Source organism: Pogona vitticeps, chromosome 2 (genome assembly GCF_051106095.1).
Source record: "Pogona vitticeps strain Pit_001003342236 chromosome 2, PviZW2.1, whole genome shotgun sequence".
NCBI classification, from domain to species: Eukaryota; Metazoa; Chordata; class Lepidosauria; order Squamata; family Agamidae; genus Pogona; species Pogona vitticeps.
The window spans coordinates 170,922,976-170,942,353 of record NC_135784.1 but is presented as its reverse complement, the minus strand read 5'-3'; the positions used below and the strand labels follow the sequence as shown (position 1 = coordinate 170,942,353).

The window sequence follows — 19,378 nt, the reverse complement described above, 5'->3', positions numbered from 1 at the left end:
GGAGCCCATATATATATCATCCACAAAGATCTCCTTCATACCCAAATCCGACTGGTTCTCAGTCTCCTTTCTCTATAGCAGCTCACAGTAAGACCTAGCAGGATGGTGGGAATTAATGGCTTCTTTCGCCTCAGAAAGCACAATTGTGTGGTGGATCTTTCCCTATTTGCTGCAACATGCTTTAATTTAATTTCTGTGCTTGAGGGGGTGGGTTTTGACAAATGTAAGGCTCACTGTCATTAGCTGCAATACATCTGATGACAACAATACTTTCCTATTGGTCCCTGTGAATTGCCTGGCATGTCACCTCAGGAAAATTTACGAGAGCTCAGAGTAACTAAGAACAACTTTTGCTTCTTTCCTAAAAGAAGCAAAAGTGGAGAAGTAATGAAAAAGGAACTGCATGCAGCCGTTAAAACTAGATTTGCAGTTTAATTTCCATTGTCTATATAAGCAGCCAAACGGTTCATTCCTAACACGCTCAGGACATTAAATAATTAATTGTTAAATAATTTATTTCCAAGCAAGTGGTGCATCAAGACGGGAGACTATTGTTATCACAGTAGGGTGCGGCAAGTTATTCTCAAACGTGGGTGCCTGGAAGCAAAGCATTCAGAAAGATGTAATATAGCATGCAAAGGAAATGTCACCATTTAGTAGTTGGCATGATAGAAGAGCTCTGGAAAGGCTCCAAATGAATGCTGTTTTACGCATTAGCACTATCACTCTTGGGTACCTGTCTTCCCCTCCATGCTCTGTGTAAACAAGCATAGGCCTCCCAATGCTGTAGTTTTTCTAAGTATGAGCCAAAAATAAACTTTAAAAATTGCACTGCTATTCCTAGAACCTTATTGCTCAGAAAGAGGAGAGTTAGAGCAGGACAGCCTTCTGCTCTGGACAGTTAGAGACAGAGCAATAAAGACCTATACTACCTTCTACTCTTGTCACATCACTTTGGCTACCGTGCATTATCTTCCTTGCAAGGTGCTATAAGCAAAGATAGCAAATGAATGCTTTGTTGTCTGTTTCTCTATTATAACTACATCTTGTGGTCTGTCGGTGTTGGGTTATTCAACAGCACACAGAGAGCGAGAGCAAATTTCTAATTCAACAGAAGCACAGGCTTCAGTATATAAGCAATGATTGCTCAGGGTGGAAATCTTAGGAGGCTGAGTTCTTGCTGTTCTTGAAAAACTAAGGCCTTCAGGACATTACCTCTAATTAGGAACAGTATATGGAAGCCTCTTAGTTTAGAAGACACCATCATTTCTGGGCACAGTATAGCACCTTGATGAAAAAAAATGAAACAAAAGAACCAAACCCATCTTTTTTTACAAGCACTTCTATACATAGGTCTGAGTAGATGAAGTTAAGTAACTAGATATTTCATAAGACAATTCAGACTTAACTGATGTTCTTTTACTGGAATAATACATTGTTTGTGCTTAGAAGGAGCTGCCTCTCCAAGGTTTTTTAGCAATCTGTACAGATACTGAATTACAACTTTTGATAGCATATCTACCCAATTTAATTATATTAATAAATACACTGAATTCTGCTTGCAGTTTTCCCTGTTGCTCTCCCACAGAGTGACAGCTATCACACCTAATGGCTCCGGCCACAATTTATCACTATATATGGGAAATGAAGAGGCAGCTTATACCAGAGGCATGTTAGTTGCTGACCCATCCTTTGTGGATGTTTGCAGTGGAACAAGGTGCTGTAGGTCTTCGTGCCTAAACCACATGAATTTCTTCCTAACTCATAAAGCATAATTGCAATGTCCCATGCCATAAACTATAGCTTAAACAATTCAAGAAATATCTGGCAAGCAGCTGAATAGACATCACAAATCTTATATGGAATCTTCCTTGAGCCCTTCTACACTAGGTAAGGATTAAACCCGAAGCTAAACTATTTACTTGTATGAAGGTGAGCTAGAGACCTTTGCCACGTGGGTGATTTGGCTTGGTCTTTCCTACGAGACAACACATCTTAACGATAAAAATAAAAAGCAGCTGGTGGGAAGCTTGAAGGACAGCAAATGATTTAAAAAAAAAAACGATATGAATTACCACACAAGATTTTTGTATATTGTTCCAAAAAGATGCTAATCGCAGATTAAGCATTTTTGCTCAGCTAATGTGATCAGGACAACAGAGTAAAGATCACATACTGGCTGAAATCCTGTTGTTTAGAATTGCAAGTTGCACTAGAGTAGGTCCACTGAATTAGTGGGGATATGGTAAACAGATCCTGCATGAGTTGTAGATTCAAATAGGCCTATGCTAATTGCAACCTATTCTGCTAAAGTCACAAATGAGTAGGTCCCTTTGAATCGATGGAACTTACAGGGGAGTTGAGGCACTATATCCCCAGTGATTCAGTGTGCCTACTCTAGTGTGACTTCTTAGCTAAGCAACAGGATTTCAGCCATTAGGTTTAAAGTACTAACAAAATGCAGAGGATGTAAACTACAGTAGTAAGCATTTCAATTATCAGGCAGTTTGCCAGATGGAAAAGAGATGTTATACATGCCGAATTTATCAGCTCACACAGAGGGTTGGTTGAACAATCAACAGGTTTCAGGACTCACTTCAAGTGCACCATAGGCATCCTTCAGTCTCGAAAGACTATGGTAACATGCTCTGAATTGAGGAGTGTCCCCTCCAGAGCATGAAGCCTGGGTAAAGTAATATGGAGGATAGGCTGCTACCCAAGCAGCACATCCCCCCTCTCCACGTTGCTGAAATGGTCCAATGGAAAGGCAAGAGCCAATACGACGTTCCGGCAACGTCGCAGGAGTTGGCAGAATGACAAGAACTGCCTTCGGGACTCCAGTTCCAGATTTTGTCTCTAGGTTAACTCCTGAAGCCTTTTCCATGAATGGATATAGCCACAAGGCAGTGGAGGTTTGAAATCAGAGTTTTCCTTCTCCTAGATGGGCTGCCTTCCATGGCTGACGAGCACCACCTACCCGGCTTCAAGTGCACATTGATCAAATAAATAATATACAAGTAACTGCAGCACTTGAGCAGAAAAAAGTTCTCACATTTCCGGGCCACTGCAGGACAGTACAAACAGCTAAGATGAATTATTTTGGGACAAACCCGAAGCAGAAGGGCAGGTTAAATATGTTTGTTGTAAAACCTGGGGACAATGGGTATTATATTATGCTACATATGCATGCCCTCCTCCAAAATATCACACAAAGACATTTATTTCTTATCATAATTTTTTTATTAAAAATCTGAACCCTTCAGAAGTCAAGTGGGAATGTACTGATATAGCATCTAAGTACATTCACTAGCAAAAAACATTTAAATTACTGACTTAACTCATAAAGGAAATTAAAACTAGAGAAACAAAAAACACTTATATAAAAGTTATACAGTATCTGTAAGTAGTCTAACACTGTTGGAAGAAACTCTTGACCATAGCCACCTAAAAACAACAACAATAACATCAAAATCCCTCTATGGCTTCTATCCCATAATGGTCAGAATCCTATTAATTAGTTATACAGCACAAGTGCATAAATCGCAGTGACAGACTGCTGCTAGCTGCTCACCAGTCATGGACACTGCTGTGCAGCAAGGGATACAAGCAGCAGCTTGTTAACAAGTGAGAATTCACTGTCCCCTTTTAAGCTGCTGCACTTCTGCTGGCATAAGTAATCAACAGGATTACATCAGTGAGTAAATTGCACTGCATAGATCAAATAATTTGCTCTTTTCACAGAATACGCTTAGCCAACAGAGTCCTAGAATTCAATTGCATTGCTTTTGACACCAGGAAAAGACCAGGAACACTGACCGTAACAGTTTGCATAGAATGTGGAGCAAAACCCTCTATTTCAAGTTTCTGCAAGTTAACCAGTTAAAATACTACACCAAGTGTTTGGCTGTATGTTCATATCATTTAGCCATCTAATGAGTGAAAAAACCCTCCAGCAAAAATCATTTACATTCTGAACCTGGACCCTGTTCATACCCTGTTCAAGGCAGCATCAAAAATGTAACAACCACCTGTCATTTCCTCCATATTCACTCCATAACTTCGAGTACAACTTACCCAGTGTCTTAACATCACTAAATGTTCTTTCCTTTCTCTGTTTCATATTACTTGTAACAAATGGGGAAGACATCCAGGCATGGGATTACCTCCATCATTTGGAGAGGGAGATGCAGGCATAGAACTTTTGTTTTCAACAGCAGGCTCACATTCCTTGAAACAGTTCCTTTCCCATCCCAGAGGATGGAGCCTTTGCATTTTCTATTAAACGCTATTCAACACATTTTAGAATGGCTGCAGCGGTTAAAGGAACACCTACAACAAAAATCCTGTTACATAAAAGCAAGTGTTTTGCTATTTACATGTGTAAGCATTTTGGACAGACATCCAAGTAACAAGCTAGAAACAATATCTCTTCTTTAAGACTAAGCAAAAACAAAACCTTAAGGCACAGCTGAGCTGTAACATTCTGTCATATCCCAGTGTCTCTCTTTTGAGAGCGCTAAACCTGAAAGAACTTCCAAGGCACCCATTAATGCCTGCCCACCCACTCTTCTAGGATCCAGTTCCACTGTTCTCAGAAAAAAAAATGTTATTAAAATGTCAGCTTCTCTATTTCTCTGAAGAAAACTCTAATCCATTTGAAACACCAGCAGTAAGGATCAACATGTCAGTTAATCAGAAATATGTTGTTGCTCCTGCCTCCATTATGCTACGGACGCAGGGACAGAATTAAGTAGAATTATTTTTAGGAAATCTTTGTATGTAGCAAATTCTTGCTGTTCTAACACGGCCGACCCTTAATGTCCCCCATTTGAGCACAGTTTTTATTTGAGGTAGACTAAATCTGAAACTATGACATCATAGTATAAGAGGTCTAAACTACCCAAAAAACAAGAAAGGGACCAAAGCAAATGCAAACCACAGGTCAAATCTCATTACAGGATCAACGACAGTTAAACTGTATTTGATGACACCAATAGTTTTGAATGGCTGTATCAACAAGACGTTCAGTACTGTCACATCCTCATCCATCTGTTATTGAAATTTCACATGGGGAGTTGGACAGCACAAGTGACTGTTATTAACATACAACACAACATCTGTGAAGCAAGTCTGTACCTCTGGCTTCCTGCAGAAGGTAAGCTTGGGCATCCAAGTGTACAAATGAATTTGAACTCCACTATGGGACAAGGTATTCAAGCTGAAGCAACTCCCTTTCCATGGCTCATAACTACAAATAATTTTATTTGTACAGTTCTTGCTAATGGGTTGATAGAACAAGGTTATTTGCCTGATGCCAAAGATCTTATCATGTTCTCTGCAACAAGCATCAGTCTCCGTATACCAATAAAGAAAAAACAAACAAGATAACAGAAAATAGAAAGAAAATATTCCCACCTAGGAGAAATGCTGTTGACTGTATCTAATTTACAAACTGGCAAAATCCCGGTTAAAATGCAGAAAGTGGGGAAGGGGTTAAATTCAATACTCACCAGTGCAAAGTAAGGGGCCAGCCCTGATTGTTGAAGCAATTGTTGCCTGACAAATGCCAAGTGCAGGGACATTGGCATGGACAATACATCCACAAGCCAACGTGGAAAGCCAGCTCTGTGTGCTTCCAAGGAACAGGCTATGATGCAAGTAAAGGCAACCCTGGCAAACTCACCAGGTCAACTTAAGCCCTTCCCCAGGAGCCCTTCTTTTATCAATGTGAAAGAGATCCTCATCACTAGGAGACTTTCCATAGACAGTCACAATCACAATCCAGCCACATTCACTTCTGAGACTTGGTCACAAGTTGGAGCCTTCTCTTCCAGCCAATTCATAACCCACACAACCAACAGGACACTTTGGCATATCTGACATGCTGTTTAGTTCACATTCAATTTGGTACCTGAGATGGACAGCAGGACTTTAATGGCATGTTGCACTACACACACCTCTTCCCAGAGTCTGCCAAGAGGACACACCTTGTCATGTGTATACCATACATAGGTTTGTGTATATATGCTCCATAGAGGACAACAAAGCTGCATCTCTGACCCCAAGAGAACAAGGAGCACCAGTCACTCCATTATCATGAACACTAGCCAATTCTGTCCTGGAACCCCAGGTGATTCTGGGGCCATGAAATGTCTATGTCCTCCTGAAAGCTGTAGTCTTTCTCCTCACCCTCCTCTTCTATCTCCTCTTCAAAGAGCTGATCCTCCAGAAACGAACCCCCCAGCCCATATTCTTGTTCATGGACACAGACCTCATTGGGGTTCACATGGGAGGCACCTTCTATAAAGTCAGCAAATCTGGAGAAAAGACAGAGAGCAGTGAGGATATGACAGCAACTGGCTAAGACCTGACAGCTAATTAAATTCTTCCTGTAAGCAATGTGGGGCCTGGTTCAGCCAAGGGCCAAATTCAATTTCAAATACATTGGCCAAAATCCTATGGCTTAGTGTAGTAAATCATATGAGAGTAGCCCACTGAATCAATGGGGATTTGGTGACTACTCTCATATAATCAATCCATTGATTCAAATGAGCCTACTGTAGCTGTGCCTTACTTTAGCACTGTAAGATGCAGTTAGAGCAAGGTCATTTGAATGGATGGCACTATTGGAAGAGTTTATTCACCAAATCCCTATTAATTCAATATGTCTACTGCAATTTATTGCACTAAGCATCAGGATTTTGGCCACTGTTGGGAATCACATTCCACTAGGGGCAACATCAAAAGCAAGTGACAAAAATAATTCAGCAAATTCTAGCTTAACATTATAGTGCCAGTAGCAAAGTCATGGGAGAGGCAGTTCAGCTTTCTTAATGGAGCAAACCCTGTGTAAAAGCTGGAAATCACCAGATAATGGTATCATAGGAAAGGCTGCATAGCTATCTGGGGAACTCTCGAGGTGTGGATTCTGCTCTAGGCTGTTGAGTTACTTAGCTTTACCATACAGGTAAATTGGCATATGTTCTGAAATATATGCCAATAAAATAAGATGAAATCCAGATTACATACAGAGCAAGCAAATACCCACTACATTTAACCTGCATATAACAAATAATGCCGACTCAGTAGACTTTCTTGGCACACTGAGCTAGCAAAGAAGAAACTAGCTCCAATCCTGAATTTCAGTTCCTCTTTCAGAATTATCTACAAACACAAGTCCTTCCACAGCCAAGCCTGTAAGTTAGGTGTCCTCCTTGTCGGCCCTACATTATAAAAAGTTCTCAATATCCGATGCCGCTCACCCCAGCCATCCCACTCATCCGCTTGTCCAGTACCTCTTTGGAGACTGGATGCGGGAGACTGCCTTCCATGCAGAGAAGTCTGGGCTCGTGCAGTACTCCCGCAACTCCTCCAGGGCTCTGCGAGTCTCTATCTCTCCCTGTATCCGGAACTCCTCTTCAGTTAAGAGACGAGGCGGGCTCGGCTTTGCTGTGGCTGTGAGCACCTTCCTGCTAGGATAGCAATGACATTAGCAGTAGCTGTAAGTCTGAACTCTGACCAAAGTCTGGCTCCTTGTCACAATTCTTGAGTAGCTCAGGACACAAGATCTGGACAGACTCTTTCCCAGCCAGACTCTTTATTCATTCATGTTAACTTCAAGGCAAGACAAGTCCTAAATAGTCTTGAGAAGGAAGGCCATGCATTCAGGGGAGAAGATCTATCCTGCCATTCTTGCTAGACCACCTTAAAGTTTCTTCTCAACCAAGACACTCATACTGGACAAACTGGGGTTTTGTCACAGAAAATCTCCCATTGTGCCTCCAGTTTTTAATGACTACATTTGGGGAAATAGGGCACCATAAATTCTGTGGGGAACTCCTCAAACCATGGCAAAATTATCCCCTCCACCCCACTGAGGGCACATGGAGACTCCGAGTTTCCCCTTAAAATAAAAAATTAAAAATTGGGGGAGGCACCTCTCACCTATCCCCAATGTTGCATATACTAGGTTCAATACGCCTCAGATTTATGCAACATTAAATCTCAAGAGAGACCAAGTGCACAGTCATGTTTTAAGGCAGTGCTTCCCAAACTTTTTGGACTCACAGCTGCTCTAAGCAGTGACAGCAGTAGCAGAACAGGAGGAATGGCAAGGGGGGGGGGTGGAGCAGAAAGCCAAGAAGCCCAAAGGAGCCAGAAAAGCACCACTGTCGCCGGAGTGAAAAAACAAAGAGAAGCTTCCATGTTGCTCCTGGCAGACTTGGCAGCAGACAAGGGAGCAGTGGAATGCCAAAGGGAGCTACAATGCACACTTTGGGAATCCCTGCTTTAAGGTATAAGGGAGACATGATTGAAGCCTCAGAGAAATCTGAAGGCTTGCATCTTACCACATTTTCAAAATACCTTGCTACCAACGGTGTAACAGATGACCATGTTTGTCTGATGCTGAGGGGAATCACCCACCACTACCAAATCTGGCAGAGACCAGGTTGGAGAAAGTCATCTTCAATATACGTACTTGGGTAAAGCCCTCCCGAGTGTTATTCCAAAAGGCCCTCTAGAACATTTCCAATTGATCTTGTAAATTGTTTTGCAGAGGTAATTTAACAATACATTTTCATCTGACAGCTTGAATCCCAAATGAATAAAAGTGCCAATAAAATAGCCATTTGTCCACATTTTACATTCAACCACATTCAGAACAAGTCCACTAGCTTCCCTAACGTAAAACTGGACAGAAAACCATATTTAGGAAATACACAACTAATATCTTAGCATTCAAGTGATTAGACAACCTCTGTCAATTAGCAGTGATTCTCCCAACTAGAGAAAGAAGAAAGGTGCTGAGATCCACTCCACTGGACCATCAGGGATCAAATGTAAGTTGGCTCATCTGTGTTCAAAACCATTTCCTGAGAGGGCCTTCCAACTGGTTGTGAGAGGAAAACGGGCATAACGTTTGGTAAACATAAGAACTGATACCTAATTTTGTCTCTTTCCTTCTGTCCACTCCCTTCCTTTTTCCTACCTATAAGGAAGTGTCAATACTTGACCTCTCTCTTTACATCATCTCTGTATAGTGGCTCAGAATGCTGGGTGGGGCTGTAAATTTGAAACAACCACCACCTCATTCTGTACAAGTGTCCAGACTTTGCTGAGAACAGATGGAGAAATTAAGTTTTCCCATCAGCTTGACAATCGGTCCCTAGAAGCAGTCAGTTCCATCTCTGGTTTCCCTTTTCATTTGTGCAGTGCAGAGCATAATGCCACATTCTCTTACCTACACAAGCATACGTTCACCTCCAGAGGACCGACAGACAGACTGCAATGGCAGACTCAGGCAGAACTGAGCAATACAGTGAGTGATCTCTCCATAGGAAATCTGAGTTTTCCTAAACATTGCTAAGAACCACATCAAAAAAGAACCTCACTATACTATGAGTGTGTGTGTGTACACACACACACAAACACACACAGAGAAAGATATGTGTCCTCCTTCTAATCTATTACAAAAGCCATTCTTGGATTGTGCCTTCTAGGAGGAATAACACCCGTGTTTCCCATCCATCACCTGTAGATGGCATAGGCCCATATGACAGGGTATTCCAAGTTTTTAGTGCAGATTGCAATTATAATCAAGGCGATGGCGATCTGTCGGATCTGGATGCCTAAGTAGAGGAGCAGCAAGCCAAGAATCTGCAGGCCCCAAGTAACGAGATTGATGCTGCGTTCATTCACCAAAGGTCCATATTTGTAACACACAGCAAAGCTGATACAACCCACAATGACCAGGTACCCTATGAGGGGAAAAAGAAAAGAACATGAACAAGTACTCCGAAGAATGCTTTCACCTGGAGCCTAAAAGATCCTGAGTGAGCTGATAAAGGAATTAATACAGTACCTCTGCACACAGCGATATGCTTCAATAAACTAACCAGGAGGAAGCCACTGACTTGTTAAAAGATCAGAAGGATTAAAGCAGTGGTTCTTAACGTGGGCGATAATGCCCCCCAGGGGGAGATTTCATTTTTCAGGGGGGCGGTAGAACGAAAAGGGGCGGCATGGGGGCGCTGGAGCAGAAGGGGGGCGGTAGGGGGGCGCTGGAGGAAGCCAAACCTGTGAAGATGGCTGCACTTTTACCAATGTGCATGAATATATATTTTCCTCCAATCTTAATTTAGTTTCAGAGTTTTCATCTTGAAATTTTTAGTTCCTGCATTGCGGTTTGTTTTTATGCCCTTTTTATATTTCTTTTTGCGTCTTAAAATTCGCTTGCAACTAAATCATTAAGTGTTACTTTTTGGGGGCATTTCATTTTCTTGGAATTGAATTTTGTTTTCAGGAGTCATTGGATTTAAGTGTCTTAAATAAATAAATAAATAAATAAACAAACAAACAAATAAATAAATATCATCGCCGCGGGGAGGGGGGGGGCGATGATAACTTCCTCAATGGCTCAAGGGGGCGTTTCTTTCAAAAAGGTTAAGAACCACTGGATTAAAGCACACTGCTAAGTGCACAATCCAGAAGGCAACAAATGGCAAAACTCATGTCTTTTAACACAGCAAATAGCAGAGCCTGGAAAAGTTAGTCTTTTGAATAACAACTCCCAGAATTCCAAAGCCCGCACTAATCATCCTGGCTCGGAGATTTTGAGAGATCTCATCCTCAGAAATAAAATTTCCATGCTTTGTTAAGAGGACAGGATGCCGATTTTAAAAGGATGTCACCACACTTCTCCTTTTCCAGCAGAGCCATTAAAACACAAAAAGGTTTTCTTTGCTCACAATGCCCTTCCAACTCACAGCACTGAAGGAGATACTCACAAAACCTCATCATCTCACTTTAAAGACATGTGGGATATCATTCAGCACAGCTGATGCGGTGACTTCCTCTGCAGCTCCCATCCCCTGAATCAAAATGTCCCAACTCTGGTAACAGATTTTTTCTATACTTCCATTTGAACCGCTCCAAATCCTACATTGCAAAGGATTTGCTCAACATTTCTTCCCCCTTTTTTGAGACTCACTAATTAGAAGTGGGCAGATAAAAGAAGCTACGGTTTGCTTACAAAAATGCAAGAACAGCCTGAGGTTCATGCTTTGAACCGCACCTATCAGGGCAAGGCACGATAGGTACTCACCCAGAAGATATTCCCAGTATAATCTGCAGATCTCTTGCAGGTTTCTGAAGACCAGCTGCATAAGGTAAACGGAAAAAGACCAGCCTCCCACAAGCACAAGGTAGATAGGACTTTTCTATGGGACAAAAAGAAGCAACAATTGTATCTTCGGAAAAAGTAATTTTGGAATTCTTCATAGGGCAAACAATTCAACTGGCCTTCAAGTTACATGCTGCTGCTAGCCTGTTCCGTACTGTAGGCTCCACGCCTCTCGCTTATTAGCTAGTCCTGCCAGCCCAAATGCTTTGGGAATTTGCAAACTCCTGTTAAAGATGAATATGAATCATTCAGTAGGCCACTGAAGGCTTAATTCTCATAATAGCAAATGAAGTGGCAAACCAGTGACTACATTAAGATAGGCAACTACATGGGGACCTTTCTTTTTTGTTTATCTGCCCCCTTTCCCTTTTTGCAATGGAGACCAAACCTGACTCAGGTATGTGTGTGTGTTTTTACTCATTCAGTGCATTCTCAGAGAAGTGCGACAATGATCAGAAGCAATGTCTCCGCATCTTATATATAAGGTTAATGGTGCTTCCAGGAGGTGTACAAGAGAGATGTTATTGATATAAATAAAATGTTGCTACCACAAGGGCATTGTTTTAGAGTAACTCTTGCATACTCCCATTAGTTTCTGACACTACCACAGAAATTTCAGAGAAATGAGCAGTCCTTAGCATGTTTGGAGAGGCAGAATTTCACCCTGGACGCATCTGTGACTTAAACTATACTATTTCAAGATATAGATGGGGAATAATATGACAGAATAGTCCCTAACATAGCTAATATGTCAAGGAATGTTCTATGTTGGGGCTTTTATATCCAAAATCCACTATGCTATGTGAAGGGGCTTTTTTTTAATGTACAGAAAAACGTGCCAGTTGCACCTGTAGTGATACAAACCAGATAATAGGTTTACCACGTCACTTATTTATCAGAATTAGGTCTTTTACAATACCGTTTTCACGTTGAAAAGGTAATGGGGGAGGATGTACATGATGCCACAGGTCATTAACCCAACCCAACTAAATTATATGTATATGCTAGGCCAAAAGCAACAATTCAACTTTTTTCACGTTTCCAGAAGGATTTAAAAACTTTTTAAAGCACATTAATGACATATTAAAGTCATTTTCAACATGAGAGTGGGCTGAACAGCTCAGTTGTTTAGGTTTCTGTTTTTTATAACCAAGATATCTGGGTTGGCAGCATGACTTAAGTGTTCTCAAGATCAAAACGTAAATGGTCTGGAAGAGGCACTTGAAAGTTGGGGTCACAGACTTGAACTGAGTTAATTTCTTGTTTCTGTTGGGGGTTCCACCAATAGCATGATCCATTAACTTACCTTAGGTACCATTCTGGACATTATATAGATGACAATGAGAAGTGAGCTTAGTACGCCAATGCTTACTCCAGCTGAATAGAAGAAAACTTGACTTCTGCAAAGACAACAATTATGTCAGCCGCAATGCCTTCTACACTATCATATAACTCAAGAGAAGCGGCAAATTGTCTACATATGCTGTAAGTACCGGGAAAGGTGGCTAGAATGCACAAGTGCCAAGCAGTGCTTATAGAAGACCAGAACTATTGGTGGGCTTGGTAGTTAGCCAAAATTTGTGGTTGATATTCTTCTTGCTATGGAGATGCAGAGATTGCTATTAGGAAGGATGAACAAACTAAGCTTGTTCAGTAGGAGGAAGCATGTTGGAGCAGCAGGAAGGAACACCAGTGACCCTTTAAACGGGGAGCCACAAGTCATGTTCCCACAGAAGATGAGCAGACACATTTTGAGTGCACATATCACCATATGCAATGTAGTTAGTATGCAGTTTATAATCCTGAAGACGAAGGACATGTTCTCCTTGTTGAAAGCTTGATTTTTACTGTTTTCATTTAAAATTATTTTTACCTGAAAGCTAAACCTGTGGAGTTTTCTGAGCCAATTCAGTCTGTTTGACCAGGATTGGCCAACTTTTTAAGATACATTTTAGTCATGCAAGGGGTGGCATTTTGTGAGCTATTGCAGCAGTGTATCCCCTTTTGAACCTCATGCAGCTGGAAACAGAAAACCAAAGCCTAACTGCTGGGCGACGATGAAGCATCACTATGAAGATATACAACTTGCAGCAGTTTACAAGAGAGATAGCTTAGCAAGCAGGAAGAACTTCCCAGATTTCCTTTCTCACTCCTCACACATGGCAAAACACTGTACTGCAGAACGGAGGTACATGAAAACAGCAAGAGTTGATACTCCAAAGTACCACCAATGCCCAGTGGAATGTGAAGGATTAATTCCTCCTCAATCTGAAGAGATAGGCATTTCCCAAGCTAAAAAATATGGTTGTCAATGATGAGCCCTTAACAATTCTGAGAAAATGATCTTCTTTAGCAAGAATGCAAGCAAGAAGAGTGAGAAAAGCAAAGTCATCATTCCATTATCTTACTAGAAATGCCCAGATTTGTGCCTTCATTTATAGGGAGTTTTATAAATCCACAACATATAAGCGTTACTTGCTGGCAAGCCTATGAAAAATTATCCAAAAAAGGAGCACAATCACACTAGTGGCAGCAAGTCCATTGTCTGTTCACCTTGAAATTTTTTGAGTACCAAGACATGGCATATACAATAGTCCACAGGCACCGGACAAGTCTTGATCTCAGCAATATGTTCCTATTTCCATTGTTCAAAACAGGAAAGTTCAGTGGGCTGGCTATCAATTCAAGCAGATTGTAAGCTATACACCTGGCTTCTGAACAAGAGTAACCATGCTGAAGTACACAACACCCATTTCCATCATCTGTGATAATGCTCACCTGCTCATCAAGTCGCTACAGAAAAACAGCAGAAGACCCAGAAATGTAACCACAAATAGCTTGGGATCAAATGCTAGAAAACAAACAAAAAGAGTTCCCTTTCAGTGAGCTGTATTGAACTAATCCTATGTAGAGGATGAGCACTTTTCCACTCCAGATGTTTCTCAGCTGTAATTGCCATAATCCCTCACCAGTGGTAAGCTAAGGCTGAAGAATCATCAGAAATATCTGGTGACCCAGTTGTCCACTTTACCTATAATCAGAAAAGCTACCAGTTACATGACAAAGTAACAAGATTAATCTAGTAGAGCCATGGGCAACTTCCATTGATTTAGGCAGAGCAACCAATGATGTGAAGTGCTGAAAACGGCTGTGCAACATCTGGAAGGTGACCATTTCCCCATCCCAATCTAGTACATTTGTAGTACTTGTGGACTCATAGCTTTACTTCCACAATATGCAGGTTGCAAGGTATAATGTCACTTACTACGAACAATGATGACTGAGTAATCGGAGCCTGATTCAAGGGGGTCAACTTTCAGACAGGTTTTATGACTGTAGATGCCTATCATAATGTAAGTGTCATTGAGTTTCTCTTTGAAGAATGAGCCAAGGTAACTCCATATGTTAAACCCTTCCAATTCTTTGAGCTTCTCTTCATTTTCAACTTGGATGACCCGGATCATCTTGGTGCTGTTTACTCGGATCTGCAGGAGAAGAGGATACCATGTGATGCAGATGTTGCAGAAAATCACCATTCAAAAGGCATTTGATTCAGCCAATAAAAATTGAGTACTGTTAGGGATCACCCAGTTTAAAAGATATATTAGTCAGGTTTAGGGGAATGTACTAGAAGATGATGAAGAGGTTTTAGAAAGAGTAGCAATGAACTTGCAATGAGGTTTGAAAAGGCCTGGTAAGGAGCCTAGAAGACACCGGAATAATCAACATACATTCATCCAAGAAATAAGGAAAGGGAAGAAAGATCAGGACAGCAGGCAGAAAGAGAAGATAGACACTCTATTTTAAAGTAGGGCCATATATTTAAATCCGAAAGTCATGTAGAACTTCACTGTGTAATTAACTGAACAGGATAACAATTTCCTTTACTGTATAACAGATAAAAAGCATTTAGCAGACTGAGGACCTTTCTGGACATTATGACTCAAGAGGGATAGGGAAGGACAAACTGGTGAAGAGAAACTTTAAATAATAATTTTAAAAAGCTGCCACTGGTGGTCCCAATCCTAGCATGATGATCCAGTGGTGATTTTTTTTTATTATGAATGACTCCTCCCACCATCCTGAGGCCCGAAAGGGTCCTCCAGGAAAAAAGGGAAAACCAGGAGCTTCAAACCTAAAAGGAGAGGGAGGGATAAAAAACTTTAATTAGTTTCAAGCAATAATTTCCCTTGCCGGATCCAATTTACACCAGTATAAATTTAGGCAACAGGGCTTTGCCTGTTGCTTCACAGCATCCCAAATGTTATGCAGACTTGCTATAACTACAATCACATCAGGTGTGATTTCTCAGTTGTTCTAGTGTTGTAGGCAGCTCTTGGGTGGTGGCTACAGCATCACAAATTTTCTCCTGCTAGAAGATTTACCTTTTTAAACACCTTACTGTTTTAATCATTTCACTGTCTTCTACTTAATTCCCTCCCACAGCTAAAAAAGGCAGCTACTCAGCAAGATTAACTCAGCTGTGCTCCATTGACAATGCTAAATTTAGATAATGCTAGAAGAGTACTAAGAGAAAAGACAGTTACGTTGCAGGGTAAGGACAAAAATACTGCATGTGAATAACTACTGTAGTTGGGCAAACTACAAATAGTTTAGGTATAGGCTCAATATCTTTTAAAGATCAGCAGCTATGATGCACCATAATCAGGGCTATGAGAAATAGCTTTGTGATTCTGAATCCCCACCCCTTTTTCATCCCTCATGATAAAAACAGTGACAATTCATTTTTTTCAACTATTGCTCCTGTGAATGCAACCTGCACAAATATGGCTAACGGTCCATCAGTGCTCAGAAATGTCCAATTAGATCAGGCAGGATGCAACACACATTGTGTACCATCTTTCAAAAGTACTTGAAAGCACTAGCTGGTTCAGAATGCTGAAGCCAGACAACTGGCCAGAACTCATTACGAGAAACACACAACTCTCTTGTTAGACAAGGGCCATTTTTGGATACTGGTCCCTTTTCAGGTGTAATTCAGTGCAATGGCTTTGACCTATAAATCTTTATACAACTTGGGACTCAATTATTTTAAATACTACATTGCTCCATATAAGCTTGCCCAGGTGACGCCCTTCACTCTGTCCTGCCATTATCAGAGACACATGTCGTGAGTGGGCTGAACGTCTTCTCCAATGTGCTGTTCAAGCAAGTTTAATCTGATCCACACTGTTCATCCCCTTCAGATGGATGTACTTTTTTGTACTGTTTTTATCTGGATGCATTTTTATTTGACCATGTTGTTTGTTTATATGTTACTATTAGGATTCTTCAGTATGTCATTCCATTGGATAGAGGCTCCCTCCCCAAATCCTCTGTATGCCTGTATTCAGAGCAACCTGAATGTGTTGGTGAAAATAAGACAAGGGGTGACTTCAACTGCATGCAAGACTGGCCACTGAATAACACAGAGGAGCAAGTCTAAGCTATGATAACATCATTACAGGACCATACCTTTCCCTAACATATTTCCAGCTAGGAAGAATGCTGGGAAATAAGACATAACATGACTGGGTTTGTGTTTGTGTTTTTAAAATAAAGGCTGTATGTAGATACTTAGCAGAGATTTACAAAATCTAGGATTAATTCTGTTTTATTTTCTGAACAAATGCACAGACTGGTTCAGTGAAGTTTCAAATCAGCTTTCAGTAACAACTAAGACTATAGTTCTTACCTGGATCCTAGTCCATATATCATACCATTTGGGGACCACTTTGTTTGTGTAGCAGAACTGCTCAGAGTAATTCTTTGTGTACAGCATGTTATCTCTAAGTGGAACCACCTCTCCATCTTCAGAATTGAAGCAAAGAAAAAAGACTACATTATGATCTAATGGTTAGATGTGTTAGCAAAAACTGTATCTGAGCCCAGAACTGCTCTTGAATGGAATGGAGTAGACCGATTTACATAAATAGGGGATCGAGATTAACATGTTTAGTAAGACTGTTGCCACTAATCTCAGGAAAACATACCCTGATGTCTGCACCAAGCAACCCACCATTTTAGACTACAGGACTAGCGATTATGCCATAGTATAAACAGTTGTGTGCAATGTATGCCACAAAGATAAATTTCTGTCTTAAAATGTTTAATTTCATCTGAAAGAGAATCCTAAGCTTTCACTGGCTTTTTATCTTTGCAAGGCCATGCAGACATATATAAAAAGCACTCTATTGCTTTTGGATATAAACAGCTTTATAAACCAAGTACACTGCACCAAGCAACTATTAATGTTACGGTATGTTATTTGTATAACATAAGTTAACTTGTGTGTTGGAGGAAAGGGAAGCTTGACCTTCCGGTGTGTTAATCATTTCTAGCAGGCTACTATATCAAAAAGAGCAAATATGGTGTAATCAATTGAGGGTCAAAATAGGACTCGGGAGACCTCACTTCAAGTTCATGCTCAGCCACGGAATCTCACTTGGAGTAGCAATAGTAAATCACACCTTGAGCATCTTTGAAAACTCTGCTAGGTTTGTCATGAGTTAAAAGCAACTTGAAGCCTATTATAGCAAATTATGTCAAAACAATTAGTTAGGCTGCTTTTTTGAGACAATAAGCCAAATTCAAAAATATATCAGCCAAATGGCCTGCTGTAGAGATCTGTTATATCAACAAACTACTTGGGTAGACAGTTTTCCATGGCCCATCACAAAATATGGATTTACACTATAGCACTTTCACATTATATGACACGTAACAATATATAATACCTATTTTTGCATTGGTATACTCACTTAAGACAGAACAATGATAACAAGAAATAAATATGCAAAGCTTTCATTTCAGTTGAGGATGAGAACTATGGAATTGGTCTCAATTGTTTAAACTCAAAATTTAGCCCAATTTCTTAAAAAAAAAAAGTGTTGGGATTAAGCATTATAAAACACAGAGGGGCTTACTTTCATGTAAACAGAGGTGGAATTGCCCTGAAAAGTTTAGAAATTGGGAGAGTGGTGACTTTTATAAGAGATTGCAGTTGGGTCTCTTCAGATCTCAGAAATCCCAGAAACACCACAGTAAAAGTCTAAACATGATCCCTGTTTCAAGCATCTTTTCCTGAGAATACAGTACAGTATCTCTATTTCCAACCTCATTTTTTTGTCCAGCATATAAGAGTCCAAAGCCAGACACTCACAGCACAAAGTTTTCTGACATTCCCCACTGATTCTTTTTTAATCTTTGGAATAATAACAAACAGGGCGACATTCTTTGTTTTTAAGATTCACACAGTAATATTCCAGATGATGATGAATACGGAGCCTTGCCGAACATAGGCTGTGTGACATGCATGACGAACCTAATGAATTTAGGCAGATAACGTAAGAACATAAGAAGAGCCCTGCTGGATCAGGCCAGGGGCTCATCTAGTTTAGCTCCCTGTATCTCACAGTGGCTCCACCAGAGGCCTCTGGGAGCACACGAGACAACCAGATACCTGCCTCCTGGTCCCCTTCCCCGGCATCTGGGAAGAAAGACGAAGAGCCCTGTGACAACTTAAAGCCTAACGCGTTCGTTAGATAACATTTCCACGCACAGCAAGGTTGTTCGTTTTTAAGGCGCCGCAAGATCTTTGCGGTTTCCGTTGCAACGAATCGAAGATTCCCTTTTTTGGGAAAATGGGAGAGGAACAGGTGCCGGTGGAAAAGCTGGCAACCCTGGTGCCACCGCTGCCACCGCCACACCTTACCTGAGCCGCCCAGTGCCATGAGGAGAAGTGCGGGCCCGATCAACAGGCGGCTCAACGGATACCTCTCCACGGCCGTTTTCGTTCCTCCCGCCATGGCCATGCCCCCCTCCCCACTCCTTCACCTGCCGCCCATCGTATAGTCCAAACTGAGCAGGGCGATCCCGCCAACAGCCTATCAAAGAGCGGGACCCGTGCCTATACGCCCACCCCTCTGCACAAGCGATAGGACTCTCAACCAACGGGAAGAAGCATCTCGCGAGGCCAACGGTCGCCCTTATCTTCTCGTAGCCTATCAGAGCGCTAAACGTCACCATGACGGCACCATTGTCAAGTAACGCCTCCAAGCGCAACCAGACTCCTAATCCAATCAAAGAGATGAACTGCGAGGCCTTATTAAACCCGCCCCCCTTGCTCTCTTTGGATGGAGGACGTGGCCTTTCAGCCTATGGGAATAACCTCCCTTAAAAGGAAAGGCAGGGTTT

At 41.3% G+C, this 19,378-nt stretch overlaps 1 protein-coding gene across 3 annotated transcripts; it reads right to left on the bottom strand.

Annotated features, from left to right (window-relative positions):
• Window positions 1-3,217: 3,217 nt before the first annotated feature.
• Window positions 3,218-19,043, bottom strand: NEMP1 (nuclear envelope integral membrane protein 1). Of its 3 annotated transcripts, none has more exons than XM_020778752.3 (9): window positions 18,897-19,043; window positions 16,878-16,993; window positions 14,448-14,667; window positions 13,961-14,033; window positions 12,489-12,582; window positions 11,105-11,219; window positions 9,533-9,758; window positions 7,296-7,472; window positions 3,218-6,317 (listed from the first exon to the last, which is right to left on the bottom strand). In XM_020778752.3, exons 1-9 carry the CDS (start codon window positions 18,994-18,996, stop codon window positions 6,104-6,106), a joined length of 1,335 nt encoding a protein of 444 aa, XP_020634411.3. In that variant the 5' UTR covers window positions 18,997-19,043; the 3' UTR covers window positions 3,218-6,103. The 3 variants fall into 3 exon arrangements, with proteins under 3 accessions (XP_020634411.3, XP_020634417.3, XP_020634425.3); XM_020778758.3 differs by having other exon boundaries at window positions 7,296-7,469; XM_020778766.3 differs by lacking the exon at window positions 16,878-16,993 and having other exon boundaries at window positions 18,897-19,008.
• Between the last annotated feature and the right edge of the window lie 335 nt (window positions 19,044-19,378).